The following is a 16,147-nucleotide window of genomic DNA, read 5'->3' on the forward strand; positions in this document are numbered from 1 at the left end:
AGTCAGGCCCCGGCGAAGTGAAGCGCAAGCACAGGTCTGATCCTGCAGGGTTAGTTTTCCTTAGCTTGAAGCGTGTGCAAGCAGTTTCATGCACGTTTTAACGTTTCCAAAGAACCAGGGTAGTCCTGGAAGGGTGACGGGAGTTTGTTGGTAGATGTAGTATATGACATATCCCCGGGCACGTTAATTCAACAACAGAATATGATGGGGGTGCTAGTCCCGTTCATCCCATTCAAGGGGGATAGTAAAGCAGCGCCAAACTTGAGCGTTAAGTACTTTGTTGGGACAGAAACACTTGAACACGGCTGACGGCTTATGACGCATCCTCATTTCTGTTGTTCCACTGGAGATTCACAGAAGCTCCAAATCAAGGAGAATGTTGAAACTGTGAACTGCAGATGTAATAGTTGGTTTTGATCCTTCTTACCTCTTGTTTAAACAGGTGAAATGACGAAATTGCAGGTGTTTGGCAAGTGGCATGACATTCCAAGGAAGCAGGTAACCTATGGAGACCCTGAGTTAACATACACTTACTCGGGCGTCACCTTCGCTCCTAAGCCGTGGATCCCAGTTCTCAACCGTATCAGAGACCGCATCACTTTGGACACAGGACATACTTTTAATTTTGTTCTTATTAACAGGTATGTCTGATTTCCAGTTGCATCAAGCAACTTGTTCAAATGAAAAATTGCTTGTGCAACACTGTTGACAGATCACTGAGGAGCTGTTTGACGTTCATTTAATTGGATTGGTAGAAGAACTAACTAATCTATTTTGTGTACAGATATAAAGATGGTGGGGACCACATAGGTGAACATCGAGATGACGAGAGAGAACTGGTTCCACGCAGTCCGATTGCGTCTGTGTCCTTCGGAGCTTGCAGGGACTTTGTTTTCAGGCACTGTGATTCCAGAGGGAAAAACGCAACGCGCCACATTAAGCCCATCAAACTGCAGCTAGCCCACGGTAGCCTGCTGATGATGAAGTACCCCACCAATGTGTATTGGTACCACAGCCTGCCCACCCGCAAGAGAGTACTCGCCCCAAGAATCAACCTCACATTTCGGAAAGTGATGACTATAGGCAAGAAGTGAAATATTCAGCAATCAAACACCAGGTCTTTTGTGTCTGAAAATAGCTTTCTTTCTCAACATAACTGTCAATTTGTCGTTCAAACACTGTCATTTATCATCCAAGGTACCAGATGAACAAATTAAACCAGGAGAGGAGATAGCGTACTTGGTGACTTGCTAATAGAGACTGCGACTACTGATCTTAAATGCCAAGAATACTTTTTCGCCGTGAAATGTTGCTGTAGTCCTGCTGATACATATTTCTAATGAGTAATACCCTTGTTTTGCTCAGGAGGAAATTTGTTCCCAACTGATCTTAATCTAGCCAGTTTTCCAAAAAGATCAAAATACTTTATATCCTTCAGATAGCAGTGCAATAATTTATAAATACTATAAAGTACAAGATGTAATCATTTAGCGTGAGCCTGGAGGCTGATACTTTTCAACAGGTGATACTTTCTTGTATGCTCTGTCAATAAGCTATGGTTTGTTTGTGGTTTTTTAAATAAAATACAAATGAAACTGACATGAAAAAGGTGAGCGCTAAGATACGAATATAGTGAGTGCAACATGGCTGGCTGCATGTTTTACAGTCACTATGACTTTTGTCTGCTTATATTCCTCTGCTGATCTACCTCCCCTGCTGACATGGGAGACTGGGTTCTTTCGGTCAGTAGCATGGTGGGGCAGGAGGAAACACGAGGTGCTACTGCACAGGGAGAGGGCCTCTTCTTCCTTAGGTCCTTTGTACAGAAACCAGGGAGCATAAGATGACCTTTTGGGGAAAGACTGGGTTGGACCATTTATATGGACAACACAGCGTGAAAGGCTATAACTTCTGAGAGTGTCTGTTTTTCTAATTAATTATCCCTAGGGATTCCATTCTGACTACCTGAAAGCCATCACCTTCCATGCTCACAGTGAATCCTGCTGAAATGAGGAAAGACCGTCCAAAGTCACCAACAGGTCTTGCGGAATCAAGCAATGGTAAGTACTGAGCGAGAATGTGAACTGATCCCTGTGTAACCAGGCTACAAGCATCTGAATTAGCGATGGGCTCTATCCTTCAGCGGTAGGTCCATTAGGGCTATGGAATTAATCTCTGTTTAGACAATTTGGAGTTGGTACTTCCCACCCTCTGCCACTACCAGAAAATGCTATATGTAGCGGGAAGAGCTCCTGCAAGAATGCTTCTTATCCAGAGAATGGGAAGTGCTGTGTCTATTGGATATACCAAATGCAGCTTGGCTTATAACTTGGTCTTTGTTTCAAGACATTACCACACGTGAACAGTTACTTTTTCTAATAAGTTTGTTCTTTTATTGCTACTGTACAGTTACAAAAATACCCTGAAGTGAAAACGCAACTTCAAACAGCAGTGCAGTGGTTTGACTGTAGTATCATAGATTTTTAAATAAAGCACAAAATAAGACAAGAATAATCCAAACACGGAGATGTCATCTTGGAGGTCTTATCTGATGTTTTTTAACCTTTTACATTTTATTAACACCTTCTCCACCATGGAAGCTTGTGAGTAGCAAGTAACGGCGTTTGATGAGCCTCATGTGCCTGCACAGAGCCCAGTGACTTCAGAAGATGAGGGTTGGGTGGCAGACACCTGCCACAGAAGGCAGGTGTATCTCAGAATGCTCACAGAAGGCTGGGAGTATCTAGCACAGCTCAGGACCAGGACCGAGGTGCTGACACGTTGCTTCCTTCCTCATGTTGAGGGCTAAGCCAAGACAGTCTACTCCTTCCTAACAATGAAAGCTAGAACAAATGCTGACTATTCAACCCTCATCTTTATAGCACTTGAGGAAGCTTTCAGAGTAAATCTGCAGCCGAGTGAAACTGAGCAGTTTATCAGTGTCGTACAGCGACTGTGCTTTCATTCTAATCAAACTGGCCCCTATTGGAAAGCAGCTTTATGCAAAAGGAAAAGAAAAATACATTGAACATGCAAGCTTGCAGTAATACACGGCTTTATGTCCCTGTTACAAGCTGATGAGTTTAAGACTTAGTCTATTGTGTGCGTATGTTCTGACCCACCTCCAGCATTACTGCTTTCTAAACAAAGTGACCTGTTCAGACGAACTTCACAAAAATTCAGAGTTAAAAACTAAACAGATCCTGTTGAGAACAGGTATTGCAGAATATACACTGCTGGCAGTGGAAATGTTTTGAAGTTCTGAGGTACAAACGGTAGACCTGCTGGAGCTAGATGCTTTGCATGATGTTTTTCCTTAGGTGACACCCAGCACTGCTTTACAGAGCTCCTACTGCACACCCGTGCTGCCCAGAATGGAGGGCTTTCTTCTCTTACCTTCTGCAAGTCCGTTAGGTCTTAGTTCAATGGCCAGGGCATTTTTGGCATTTTGCATCCTTCTAGGTTTTTTGTTTTTCTTCTTGTTCTTCCATAACTTAAAATAGAAAGGTTAAAACCATGCTACTGCTAGCCCAGCACAGACGGCGAGACTTCCCAGGAACTAGTACGTCAATGGATTTATAAAGACTATTTTATGTACTATGAGCATTACTCGGAGCAGGAATTGTGATCCATACTCTGGAATGATGAGTTGTGTAAATAGTTTTCCATATATATCTATTACCACTCGTATTTTAGCTGGTTTTGAGCCTCTGGTTAAGGAACTCTGAATGCCTATGAGTTTTGGGCAACAATATGAATATATGAGGTACAAAGTTGCCCTAAAAAACCTATTAAGACAGTTGTTACCATTTGAAAACTTAGTTGCTGTTTTACACTGAAAAAGCTTGTCTGATTAATTAGTGGGTTTTTTTCTTCCAAGCTTACAAGGATAGAAAAGAGCTAAAAATAGCCTACATACTTTATTCCTGGTAATTTAAAAGCAGTCAAAAGGATAATTTTTGCTGCTTCTCCCTCACTTTGTTTGGGATTTCTTTTTTTTTTTTACACCTCACAATCTAGAGAAGCAAAGTACACCTTACTTCTATTTATATGGCAATCTGTGTATCTAATGCAGTGACACCAGTCTTTCCAGACTGCTGTACTGCTTCACAAGACAAGTGAGTGCCCACCAGTCCTGACTCAACCGTGTATACTCTAACTTAACGAGGATGCTTGGGTTGCTATACATCTCAGCTCACAATCACAACCGGTACAAGCAAGCTCTAAAGCTCAGTGGCAAGCCAGACAGCATGTATCTGAATGGTTGATGAGAAATGGCAGTTTTCAGCATTAAAATAGGAAGAGCAAGTGTAGAACACCAATTACAGTAGCCTTGAAATCACAGCATTAAAAGTTGTAGTCGATATGACAAGCAACTGTATTCAACAGTTTCATAGCGACGAAGGAAATTACAATACTGATTGCTAGCAAATGCTTCTGTCTCTTGATTTCAGCTATATTCCAAAGATACAGAGCAATAAATCAGGGTCTCGGCTCTTAATAGATACAAAAATTATCTTTTCTCCTGGAAAAAGGAAACTGCAGTTTGAATCAGCAGAAGTACTTCTATGATGTGTAAAGAACTAAAATATTAGGAAAATGACGTGAACAGGGAAGTCTTTTTTTGGATCGTGCATGTTATGTAGAGATGCCTTGTTTTATTGATTAGCTGGGATACCAAGAGAAATCTGATTCTGTTAGTAGTTCATCCCATCATCTTGAGACATTTATCACAACGCAACTGACATGCAGTGGACTCAGACAATGGTAATGTTACCATTCAAATAAGCTCAAGGCACTTTGTTTCTTAAATCATTGCCTTCGATAACAGTAGCTTCCCATCAACTGCTTCTGGGGCTCCCCTGTTCAGAAACCTCTGCAGTGAAATGTATAGGATTAAGCATCTCCCTTTGAAAATTTACATACGTGTCAGAATATGGAATACAGCCTCGGGAAGTCTGTTTGTAATGTCTGTTTCAGAGCTGTGATGTTGACAAAATTACTACCTAACAGAAAATGCTTCTCTAATACAGATACACTTTGGACTGCACAACGTTAGCAGGCCAACTTTGGGCAGCGTAATCTTGGTACAAAACACAACTCCCAGCAGGAGCCAGCCATCGCCACAGAGGGAGGGGAGAAGTTAAAGGGCCTGTGGTGGGTTATTTGCATAACAGAGAGGAGGTGCAACGTAGATCTCATTAGAGGAATTTTGTCAGTTTTTGTCCGTCTTCTGCTCTCTTAATCACTCTTCAGCCCTCAACTCCGAGCTTTGGTGCTGTACCCTCGAGTGAACACGCTCATAAAAAAGCAAGTAAGCACTAGAAGAAAGGACTTCCTGCAAACTAGCTTTGCGAACAGTGTCATCTGAGATCCATAGCCACTGACTGCTGACAGAGACTGGGTTCTTAGGAGAAGGTGGAGAGCGGCGGTAAGTCACAAAGTGTCCAGAATGCATGTCTCCATGATGAACTACAACTGCCATCAGACGGTAAAGGTATACAGGGGAACTGAAGGACAAATGAGAAAAAGGAGAGGGTCAGCAGCTCTTGTGGATTGCACACATACCAGAAGCAGCCCAGCTTGCTTTTTCTTCAGTTGCAATTTCTTTTTAGAGCAAATAGGTGGGTCCATAAGAGACACACTGCCTTGCAATTACTTTTCTGTATATCGTCTTCACTGCAGTGCTGCCTTATTCTATTACCGAGAAAACCAAACTATTTATTTTAAAAGTTTATGCTACAGAGGGCTACTACATTTTGTACAGCGTAACTGATTGAATTTTGCAACAGCGTTTTCTATCAAACCTACCAATGTGCCAGTATTTAGTTCTTAAAGCACTGCTATTGGACAGAAAAGCTATTCTAGAAGAATGTGCTTTTAACTGAAAAGAGGTAAAATTGCAGCAGGTAACCCACAGATAACAATGGACACACTTTCAAGGATTTGCTCTGTAACTGTCTTCGTAACAAACATTTGGCACAAAATGCTTCCAGGCTTCTCATTTCATACAGTGACTGTGGGAATTGTCTTCCCCACGGGGAAAATACGCAATGGCAGATAGAAGAAGTGGTATAGAACTAACTGCATTGGACACCAGCGTGAAAATAAGTGAACGTTCTCAAAGGCCAAGAAAACAAGATTATCAGGAGAAGCATCAAGGCTGATCTACTAAGGAGAATCATGGCAGCTGCAACTTAAATCAAGCTTGTTAAATATAATGTTTGAAAAAAATCTGTAAGAGATTTATGGATTTCTTGGAATAGTTTTAACATCAGAGTAAGAGGAAAAATGAAAGGAAGTGGTAGAAGAAAACAGCAAGAATAAGATTATGGCTATTCAGAAGGATGATGTACTGCACCATGAACCAGAGAAAGGAGATTGAGTTTTGCTTGTAATATGCTCTACTCCCTTTTCTAGGAGAGAAATGGAGCCAAAGACAACTAATAAAAATCAGCAAAGAGAAAAGCAAAAAATTTCTGCACGGGAGCCAGGATAGATGTTAAATTCTGCGACTATGCGGCCTCATAATAAAGACAGAATAAAAGAAGACATAATTTGAAGGGACAGAAATTACAAGATAGGGTACAAATCTCTAACTTACCTGCATTCAGGGAACGCAGCAAGTGGAAAAGTTCCTGAGGACATTAAAAATGAAGAGGAGCAGGCACCATTCATAAAGAGCGGTTTAGTACCAGATGGCGGTTCTGCATCTGCAAGAGAAAGTAGACATTCAGTAATTTAACTTAAACGGTACTATTAGTATTGCTAATAACAGCACTTCTGTTCCTGCCGTACCTTTCATCACAGAATGTGAAGGTATTTTACTTATTCTAATTCATTACATATCACAATCCCTTAAGAGATGCAGAGGAGTATAATATCCAAAGACAGCGGTAATCGTTTCTACATGACACAAATGTGAAAATGACCATGTTTAAAAAATCCCAACTAAATAGAATATTGAGCTGCCTAAATGACAGACCTACTACAGCTAGGTTTTCTAATCGTTTTTTAAGAAGTCACCATTCCCAGCATTCTTTCTATGCTTGTCCTGAAGCCTTAGAAGAGATCACTAACAAGATAATCTCTAGGACTTGCGAGTTCAACATTCCTTCATCCTTTGGGCATAAAATATGTGAGTTCTATGCTATCTGGAATTTTTTTGTTTGTAAGGTTTTTTAGTATTTAGTAGGATCAAATTAAATTATCAGAACTGAACTGTAAACTCAGAACAGGGTATCCCAATGCTTGCTGGGAAAGGGATTTCTACCTGTCCTCTTTGCACAGATCCAAATAAAGATACTGCTCTTATGTCCGTTCTGCAGGCTAGAATGTTTTATCACTGAAACATAGAAATACTTGATAGATTTTATTTTCAAATAAGTACCTGAAGGTTTTACTGTTATCCCTTCCTTTGTGCCAGGTGTTGTCTCTTCAGAGTTTTTCTGATTCAGCTCATTCTGGCTTGATTTATGAACAGGAATGTGATATTTGTAGATGTCCATGATCAGGAACTCATTGAACTGTACGTGTTCGTGACGTTTCAGAGGAGTGCCTTGGTTTGACCAGCTCAGTCTTTGCAGATGGATACACAAACACTGAGGGAGCTTCAGCAATATTCCATAGAAAAGGAGAGTCAAAATACATTTTAAATGAAGAGAAACAGCTATTCAAGTTAAAAGCATACTGACTGAACTGGTAAGTCTAGTGGATACAGAAATACATCACTGAACTGTTCCCTTATGCGCTACTATATCCGCGTGTAAGGTTATTGGCAATAGTATCCCTAAGACATGATACTAACTCACAACTCTCTTGAGAATTCTGCTAATGCCACTACTGCTCACTCACTAGGCAGTAGGATAACTCATGTTAATCGTTTTCTCCAAATGGAAGAAAAATCAACAAAAATACATGTGTGTTCCTAAAAAGCCCACCTGTCAATCTCATTTAGCTTGTTGATCTGTGAGGTAGAAATGAGGATTGGAATTTGTTGGAGCGAGTTGTTTAAAACATTTGCTAATACTCAGTAAGTAATGGCTTTGCACAGTGAGAGTACCGGGGGAAAAAAGGTCAAGTAGTTATAAATATCTGATATTCAATGTCATGCCAGGGTTAACCTTTATCAATAAGTACATACTATTATTAATGGCACCTGAGGCTCTTAATTACAGACCAGTGCCCTGTTGTCCTCTGCATTGTATGATTACAGAGAAAAAAAATAATAAAAGCTTCTAATATAAACCACTCCTGATGTTTAGCACCATATTCACTTGTTTAAACCAGCTGTATTTAGAACAATTTAATTTCTTTGAAACGTGCAACTGCTAAAGATCCTACAAACATTGTATATATGAATCGCTTCACTTACCGAGGAAATCAAGAATTAATGCAAGAAACCTGAACTGCCACTGAGCCAAACTCACGTTTAAGTGTTTTGATGAATAACAGTAGAATACTCACATTCTTTAAGCTATAGAGTTTGATGTTTTGCTGAATTGAGGCCTCAATGCCTACAAATATTTGACAAATGAGCTTACGTGTTTAAGTAAAACATTAACGTAGTCTAATACCAGGAAGTGGACATCAAGCAAAGAGATCAAAGAAAGAAATTACTGGATAATAGAATTTAAAAATAGATTTAGAGGGTTAGCTTGCCTCACCTTTCCTAACTTTAATTGCTTAACAAATGTTGTTCTCTGGTTTTCTATGCTCTGTCCATTCAGAATCCCTTCTGCCTGAATCTGAAATCAAAGGGAAAAAAATAAAGCCATGTGATTACCTGCTGTATCAGATTACACGTAATAGTGCAGGTCTGCACACTGCAGGCAAAAGCAATTGTCTGTCTAGAACTATGCTCAGTACATTAATTACACCTACAGATTTCTAGGAACTTTCTTAATAATTGTTGGCCTATCCTAATGGATCGGAATTTTAAACCAAAATCAAGCAGAAACGCGCATTTACAGAACAGGCCCAGTCTCCAGGTTTATGTGTAGCCATATGCCATTTCTGTTGGTTTTCAAACAGGCCACTTTGGCTCTGTGCTATCGTCAAATTACAGGCAACTGTAAAACACTGTTTAAAATACCAGAACAAAAAAATTATCCCAAATACTATCTAAATAATACCTGGTAATCACAGAATAAAGTATTTGTAAATTTTGTAATATTAGTAATAAATAAAGCTTCAAAGTATTCTGTGAGATAAGAACTCCGTTTTAAATATAAGAAATCCCAGGCAGGCTAGAGGCTTTCCTGAAGTCACAAAAAAAAAAGAGTAGAAAACTGAAGCCATAATTCTGTCAGCAGGCTTAAAACTGAGCTAGAAGGTTTTATGAATTAAAATGACATACTTTAGTGCAGTTGTCACACACAACATCCTTTACAGATTCAGAGGAGATGAAATGATGGAGGCAGTGGTCCAGCGTCATAGGACGACCCTTGGTATAAAAAAATCAAAGTTATGTGCAGTAATTTTAGGGTGCATACCACTTAATTTTGTGAAAGGATTTTTCATAATTTCTTCCACAGAAACTACAGAATTGCAGACTTATTTCTTGAGAAAACTGACTAAATGGCTTTGAGTATAGAACACTGATAATGTAACCAACTATGGGGATTCTTCCTTAGCCTGGATTAAACATGGAAAACACTGCAGCCTGTAGATAAGAACAATAGCTATGACTCCCTGTGTGACTCCTTTAGTGGGGTTTTAAACTACAGATTCCTGGCCCTGTTACTATTTGTCTCTAAAGTTCCAGCACTTCATGGGTCACTTCATGCACTCTGACCCTCTACGTAGGAGAAATACAGCATTTAATTGAATTTAGGCACTCCTTCCTATCCTTCCTTGTAGACTGTGCTACATACTGCCAAGTATGAAGGGCGTAATCTTCAATGATGGCATAAAATAAAACACAAATAGCAGAAGATGTGTCCAAATCCCAATCCTAGCTGTCCAGGAGTGTATTCTGTAGGTATGAGTCAGAGTTTCCATGAGTGCAAGTAGTTCCTACTTGTCTGGAAAGATGAATCGCTAGCAGACGTTAAGTAACAAACCGTTATAGCTCAAAAACATCCTGCACATTTTGCCCCTGAAATCTACAATTTGTCATTTGAAGTTTTTCAGAGAGCCAAAAAGAAACGGAAACAATTTCCAGTTGAAATCACTTGATCCAAAAGCCTGTACCGGGTAACGTGTGTACTGTCACCACAGAGACAGAGCACCTGAAGGTCACCTTCCAAGACTGCCAGAAACAGCCTTCGGGATACGATCTGGTATGTTCAAATTACACAGAAAGGACCAAATACTTCACCAAGAGAAACAGAAAACTCTATTGGTGTCAACAAAGTCATGCTTGTTGTACTAAGGTAATTTGCACCAACACATTAGTGATAAGGTACTGTATTAGCACAACAGGATCATTTATAAAAAGGCAAGGAAATAAACTGTAGCTACTCGTTTACACTTAGGCTGTAGCATCTTAAAAAGACACTAGTGAAGATAAAGCTGTGACGACAAGGCAATAGGCAGACTGGCTGGATCATGCGTCAGTGGGGGATACCTACCCACACAGCTGCTGGAATACTCAGTGAGAGACTGTCAAAGGTATCGTACCTCACAGGACTCTGCAAGAAAATATTTCACATGTCCAGTGAGCTGAAATTTATGACAGTCCAAAAAAAACCAAACCCAACCTCACAGAAGATGAACACGTGCCCTCTGCTGTCGACAATTGTCTGGTGGAATAGGGTCAAAACCACCCCGCTTTCCCAAGCACGGTGCTAGGGAACACTAGGTACGCAAGGTGCTACTTAGCCTCTTTCTGCTGAAGCTGCCCCTGCTCACTTAAATTTATTTGCAAGGTTTTGAAAAGTGAAAGTACTAAACGTACTCTTACAGTTTGATCTACAAATGAGATTTACTTTCTTTATTTTTTCTTTATCCAGGTTATCTTCATCTCCTTACTCTGGATAACTGGACTGCAGCTTAATTTGGCTTTGCATGTGCAATCTCAATACTGCATGCTGAACGAATAGCTAGTCCTAAAACACTACCCATGTGAGTGGATTTTCAGTATATGCTAACTGTGGTACTGAATGCTAAATATAGTAAGACAGCTATTATTCTGTCTGAAAAGGCAGCTGTTATCCCCACAAAGTGGATCACGCTTAATTTTCTTCAGTATATTTAGTGACACATTCTTGTTCATCACCAATGCCGTAAGTCTAAGCTGTCAGCCCAGCAAACCTTTGGAGCTTAAACCAACCATGTCAGAAACAAGGGATGATGGTTTCAGAATGTGCTCTGAGTGTCGGGCATCCTTCTTCATGTATACATACTACGAGACACACATTCTTATACCTGGTGTTCACAGTGTTTGCAAACCATGTTGCTGGTCAGCCTTCCGTGAAAAGGATGCTGACATTTCCAGTGATTTGACACAGGGGGAAGAGACCCTGAAACACAAAGTTGAAATTGTCCTTTTAGTTTCAATACATCCCTGTTCATCACTATAATTCCACATTTTTGGCCCACAGTAACAAAAATAACTGCTCTAAAACATGTTCTGTCCCACTGACAAATAATGAATGGGTTTTTTTATAGCTGAAGAGATGTATTTCAGTCCAATACAGACAAAGATCAATTAATATTATCCCCTTAATAAAAAAAGTGACTATGCTGTGACTGAATATTCGTATTTCAGAATGGAAAAAAGCATACCTCTTGTTCTGCAGCTTATTTGCTTTTGGGTTATTTCTGGCTGCTACAGAGGAAGATAAAAGATTTCATTAACCCCACCTCAGAAAGCATTAAGTATTAAATATGTTCTTGTTTCTTCCCTGATATGCTTTTCTGACATTAGAACAATTGTGGGAGTTTTAGTGTCTCTTTATATTTGAGGAAGGTCAAAAAACCTAGGATGCAACAAATTCATAACTGACAAAATGAACACTTCCAATAAAATTAATAATTAATCTGCAGAATTCTCTGCCTCAGAGTACTGAAATAAAAGCTTAACAGGTTTTGTAAACCTTTTGTATATATTTTAGACAAAAAGAGGTAGAAACTTTCCATCTGTACTAAGTTTACCACTGAAGTGGAGGATAAGATAAATTTCACCTCCAAATGGACTCTTCCATAAATGTCCATTTTGCACTTCTCAAACCTCTTTCATGTGTCAACTCTTACAGATAAGAGTAACTGCTTAGATGGACTACTGTTCTGTGCTAGTATTTCAATCCCTATATTCAACGGATTTAGGAACGCAAAAGCCCTCCTGAAAGTGGGATCACTGTAAACTGAAATACATTTGCTTACGAAAAACATTTTTCATTCTTTAGATTGCCTGACCTATTGATTCATTTCTATCAGAGTACTAAAGAACAGCTTTGTAAACATAATGAAAACATCTTCAGTTTCTAAACAGACACTTTATACTTGACACACTTAGGAATCTAGGCAGGCTACAGAAACTTCTCCTGATAATGAAGTAACGTTGGTAAAGAAGTCACCTCCAGCGAATGCACATCGAACAAATGTGTCACACGTGGCTGACGATCTCGTTCATCTTCTAATGAAGAGGTAAGGACATGAAATAGTTCATGAGCATCCTATTAAACAGAGGCATAAGACTTAGAGGAAGCAAAACCAAAAGACATCAAAACATGCGCCAGGTTTACTGATACACGACTACATCATTGCAGGAGGAAATTAAAGGAAAAATTACTGCTTAGAGCCCACCTTACGTGTTAGTAGTAATCATTTGTGCATCTGCTGCCGTTTTGCCAAAAAGCTTTTTCTATAAATCTGAACTTCGTAACAGCACACGATTAAAAATATTCTGGGCCATATAAACTCAAAAGAGACTAAAATACTTGGAGAAAAAAAAGAAAAATGAATGCACAAATGCCTGCTTTCCTTGATCTCGGTAAAAGCATAATTGAAATCTATGCTGTTCGCTTTGGCTCTGAAATATAAAAGATAGAACCGTATTTCATGAGTGAGATAATTGATCGAGTTCATCGTCCAGCTGCACTTACTTAGGGGCTGCAAATGCCGAAAACAAGAGTTAGAAATCTTGTATGTTACATGTAACTAAATTTGGAAGTGTTAGTGAAGTGGAGTCCGTCCCTCGAAGCAGCAGGGCACGTTAGCATAGACCCGTTATCTATAGCGAATTTAGGGCTGTATCCGTTCTATTTTAGTATTAGTGGCTCCACTGTACCAAATCTGATGGTAATTAAGTATGAGGTTTTGAAGCAGCCAGGGTTTCCATGACGAATATCTAAGCAAACTGAAAACACCAGTCATCAATCACATGGTCGTTTTCCTTCACGTTTTAAAGCAAACTTTTCGCTACAGCAAAGATTCAGATTTGACACTCAGGGCTATTAGTACCCATAGCTTCAATTTTCTGTTATTCCGTATCTAAGCACCGAGGTGTATATCGGGCAGTCTAACTTGAATTCTGTGATCACCTGCTCTTCAAATGATGAGATCTGCCACCTGTACATCCTTAAAACTTCTAACAGGCAGCTTGCATCCAGGACGTCATCTTCTGTTGCCTCTTGACAGGATAAAGCTAGAGACATTGCATTTAAAAACGTCAGAGGGAGCCACAAAGAACGGTTAGAACACAAATCTGTTTATTTTAGACTTTCTGTTACTTAAGCATCATATAATCGACTACAGCAGTTATTCTTGATTAAGACAGGTGGACAACGACAATCAAACTAGTATGTATTAATTACCATTCTCATCTGACTCAGGCTAACTGACTGCATACGTTCTCCTCATCTAATACATATGCAAATTTAAAGGTTTCTCAACTAACTGATACAGAGAGAATAAATATAAACACTGTCTGGAAAGACAAATTTTTACTAGTGGATTGGGTAGAAATGGGTACTTTACATGTCACAGAAACCCCAGTATTAACACCCCATCATCCCTACGTCAGTTAAATGTACATGCTTAACGGGCACAATTTTAGTATGAACAGTATCCTGAGAGATGAAAACTTCCAGTGGCTTTCCCTGAAAACAAAGCCCTGTGAGGAAAGCCAGGGAGAGCCAACAAATTGCTTAAATATTTTGAGTGCTTAAATAGGGTGTATCTGATACACGAATTTAGCACAAGGGCAAGTCTGAAACGGGTTACCAAATTGGGCTTAGAGGCTCTAACGTTTGTATCCAACATCATACAAAGTACCTCATTTAACAGTTCATATTTTGGGTAAAATAGTAAGCTTGGGAAAAAATGCTTAAATTATTTTCTAATGCATTCTTTTTCTTTTACGTAGAATTCTGAGTGTCCATCTAATTGTGATAATATTTTTCCCATTTCTTCAATTATACTGAGTCCATATGCATACTGTTTTCGCCATTAACGCTCTGTGAACGGCAAATGCGTTAAAGCCTGCGGCAATGGGTGCCATAACCGCATTTTCGGCACCACCGTTGCCCTCTGCCTCGATTTGTTCAACCTGCTGGCAAACGGCTTCTTCGGAGCCGCGTGCCACGACGCTGGGTTGGCTGCCCACTGCTCCTCGATTGCCGGGCGCGTCAAACAAAACCGGAAAGCTTTCAGCTGCTGGCCAGGAAACAAACAGCTCTGGGGACAGATGCAGCTGGGCCCTGCGTTGCTCAGGCTGGGTACGGTTACTTAACACCTTTTGGATCTCTACCCCCCCTCTGTGAAATTCGGTTGAACTTGGCCAATGAGTTCAAAGGTAGCAGAGGGAAATTAAAAAGAGAAGACCACAAGACCACATCATCTTCCTCTCTTTAGGAAAGGAGGCCAGGAACGATAACATTTATGCTAAGTATTTTCTTCTTGGTTTATCACGACATGAAAATGTTACGGTACCTCTTAGGAGATGCAGCAAAGTAAGCGACAAGTACCGATGCTCAGGGGGCTGCTGCTGGTCTGTCTTGTATTGCGCTGTAAATTCCTCCAGCCACTTGATGAAAGACGGACAGGAGGATAAGCCTTGCAGCAAAGAGTTCATGAAACAGGTGTTTCCCAAGTTAAGAAGGCCAGGTACAAGCCCTACAAATAGAAGTGTAAAGGTTGGCAGCATGAAGTCTAGGAAAACCTTACTATTTTTCAGTAGCAGGTGTTGTGTTACGTATTAAAATCAATTTTTTTCCCTTTATCTGGTACTTGCACCCAGTGAAAACTAGGAGACCTGGTATGCGCGACAGCATGCTGTAAAGTGTTTATGTACGTGGTGCTCTCTGAGACTTACACCGCTGTGAAAATCTTCTTTCAACTTCTTTGAAAAATACTCCCTTTTCCTGATAGGAATAGCCCTCTATCAACAACACTAAGGCTCAGGGTTATCTGCAAGTTACCGTACAAACTGTAAAATTCTTGCTTCCCGTACGCAGCGTAGGAGCCCCGCATTGTGCAAGTTTACAGGAGCCCGTGAGGTCGCCGCTGCGCCGTTGCGCGCCTCGGCTTGGTTTGGTGACGCCTGTCCCTTTTGCTCAGATCGGTGCGTTGTTACGAAAACTCCTGGGTTGGCAAGGATTAACAAGAAGGATTTCTGTGCAACTCTGCTTAGCGAGAGACTCTAACTTCTCTTGTACTAATGTTCCGTAAGAACACGTGTGTTTTGCATTCCAAAATGCGAAATAAAATACAGTGCGTTATCTGCAGCCGTTCAGTAATGAACTCGGCACGAGACACAAAAATATGTCTGAGTCACAACTTCAGAAAAATGTCAATTGATACAATTAATAAATTACGTACGTAACAGTAGTCCTTTGTTCAATACGGATTTTTTTAATTCGTGACATTTCTAAACAGGACAGCGACCAAAATTTTATCTTTAGCGAGAGAAAATAAACTGCAGAAGCGAATAATAAAACCCAGAAAGAGGTGCGCTTCCAACGCCCAGGAGAGCGCGCAGACGAACCAGCGCCGGGCTGTTTCCCCGCGCCCGAGGCAGGCTGGCGGCTCCGCGGCCCTCCCTACCTTTCCTGCGCCTCTTCCTCTCCGTGATGGGACCCCACAGCACGTACATCCGCCGGGCTGTTTCCCCGCGCCCGAGGCAGGCTGGCGGCTCCGCGGCCCTCCCTACCTTTCCTGCGCCTCTTCCTCTCGGTGATGGGACCCCACAGCACGTACATCC

General features: G+C 40.5%; 2 protein-coding genes across 2 annotated transcripts; one reads left to right on the forward strand and one right to left on the reverse strand.

The window, feature by feature from the left end:
• The first annotated feature begins 447 nt into the window (after window positions 1-447).
• Window positions 448-1,591, forward strand: ALKBH2 (alkB homolog 2, alpha-ketoglutarate dependent dioxygenase). Its single transcript, XM_009283847.2, has 2 exons — window positions 448-641; window positions 785-1,591. The coding sequence occupies exons 1-2, from the start codon at window positions 448-450 to the stop codon at window positions 1,092-1,094; spliced, it is 504 nt and encodes a 167-aa protein (XP_009282122.1). The 3' UTR covers window positions 1,095-1,591.
• A 791-nt stretch (window positions 1,592-2,382) lies between these two features.
• USP30 (ubiquitin specific peptidase 30) lies at window positions 2,383-16,141 on the reverse strand. Its single transcript, XM_009283947.2, has 12 exons — window positions 16,097-16,141; window positions 14,878-15,060; window positions 13,488-13,591; window positions 12,522-12,620; window positions 11,731-11,773; window positions 11,371-11,465; window positions 10,575-10,634; window positions 9,359-9,445; window positions 8,667-8,747; window positions 7,391-7,610; window positions 6,605-6,713; window positions 2,383-5,510 (listed from the first exon to the last, which is right to left on the reverse strand). The coding sequence occupies exons 2-12, from the start codon at window positions 15,017-15,019 to the stop codon at window positions 5,246-5,248; spliced, it is 1,305 nt and encodes a 434-aa protein (XP_009282222.2). The 5' UTR covers window positions 15,020-15,060; window positions 16,097-16,141; the 3' UTR covers window positions 2,383-5,245.
• Between the last annotated feature and the right edge of the window lie 6 nt (window positions 16,142-16,147).

Source organism: Aptenodytes forsteri, unplaced genomic scaffold (genome assembly GCF_000699145.1).
Source record: "Aptenodytes forsteri isolate BGI_AS27 unplaced genomic scaffold, ASM69914v1 Scaffold118, whole genome shotgun sequence".
Classification (NCBI taxonomy): domain Eukaryota; kingdom Metazoa; phylum Chordata; class Aves; order Sphenisciformes; family Spheniscidae; genus Aptenodytes; species Aptenodytes forsteri.

What these genes read in the sequence shown, in the direction of transcription:
- ALKBH2 (XM_009283847.2), top strand. Translation starts at nt 448, where the DNA reads ATGACGAAATTGCAGGTGTTTGGCAAGTGGCATGACATTCCAAGGAAG. An exon ending in AATTTTGTTCTTATTAACAG is followed by an intron (nt 642 to 784) that starts GTATGTCTGATT and finishes TTTTGTGTACAG; the next exon opens with ATATAAAGATGGTGGGGACC.
- USP30 (XM_009283947.2), bottom strand. Translation starts at nt 15,019, where the DNA reads ATGAACTCTTTGCTGCAAGGCTTATCCTCCTGTCCGTCTTTCATCAAG. An exon ending in GTATTCCAGCAGCTGTGTGG is followed by an intron (nt 9,446 to 10,574) that starts GTAGGTATCCCC and finishes TTTTATACCAAG; the next exon opens with GGTCGTCCTATGACGCTGGA. An exon ending in AGCAATTAAAGTTAGGAAAG is followed by an intron (nt 7,611 to 8,666) that starts GTGAGGCAAGCT and finishes ATATTGCTGAAG; the next exon opens with CTCCCTCAGTGTTTGTGTAT.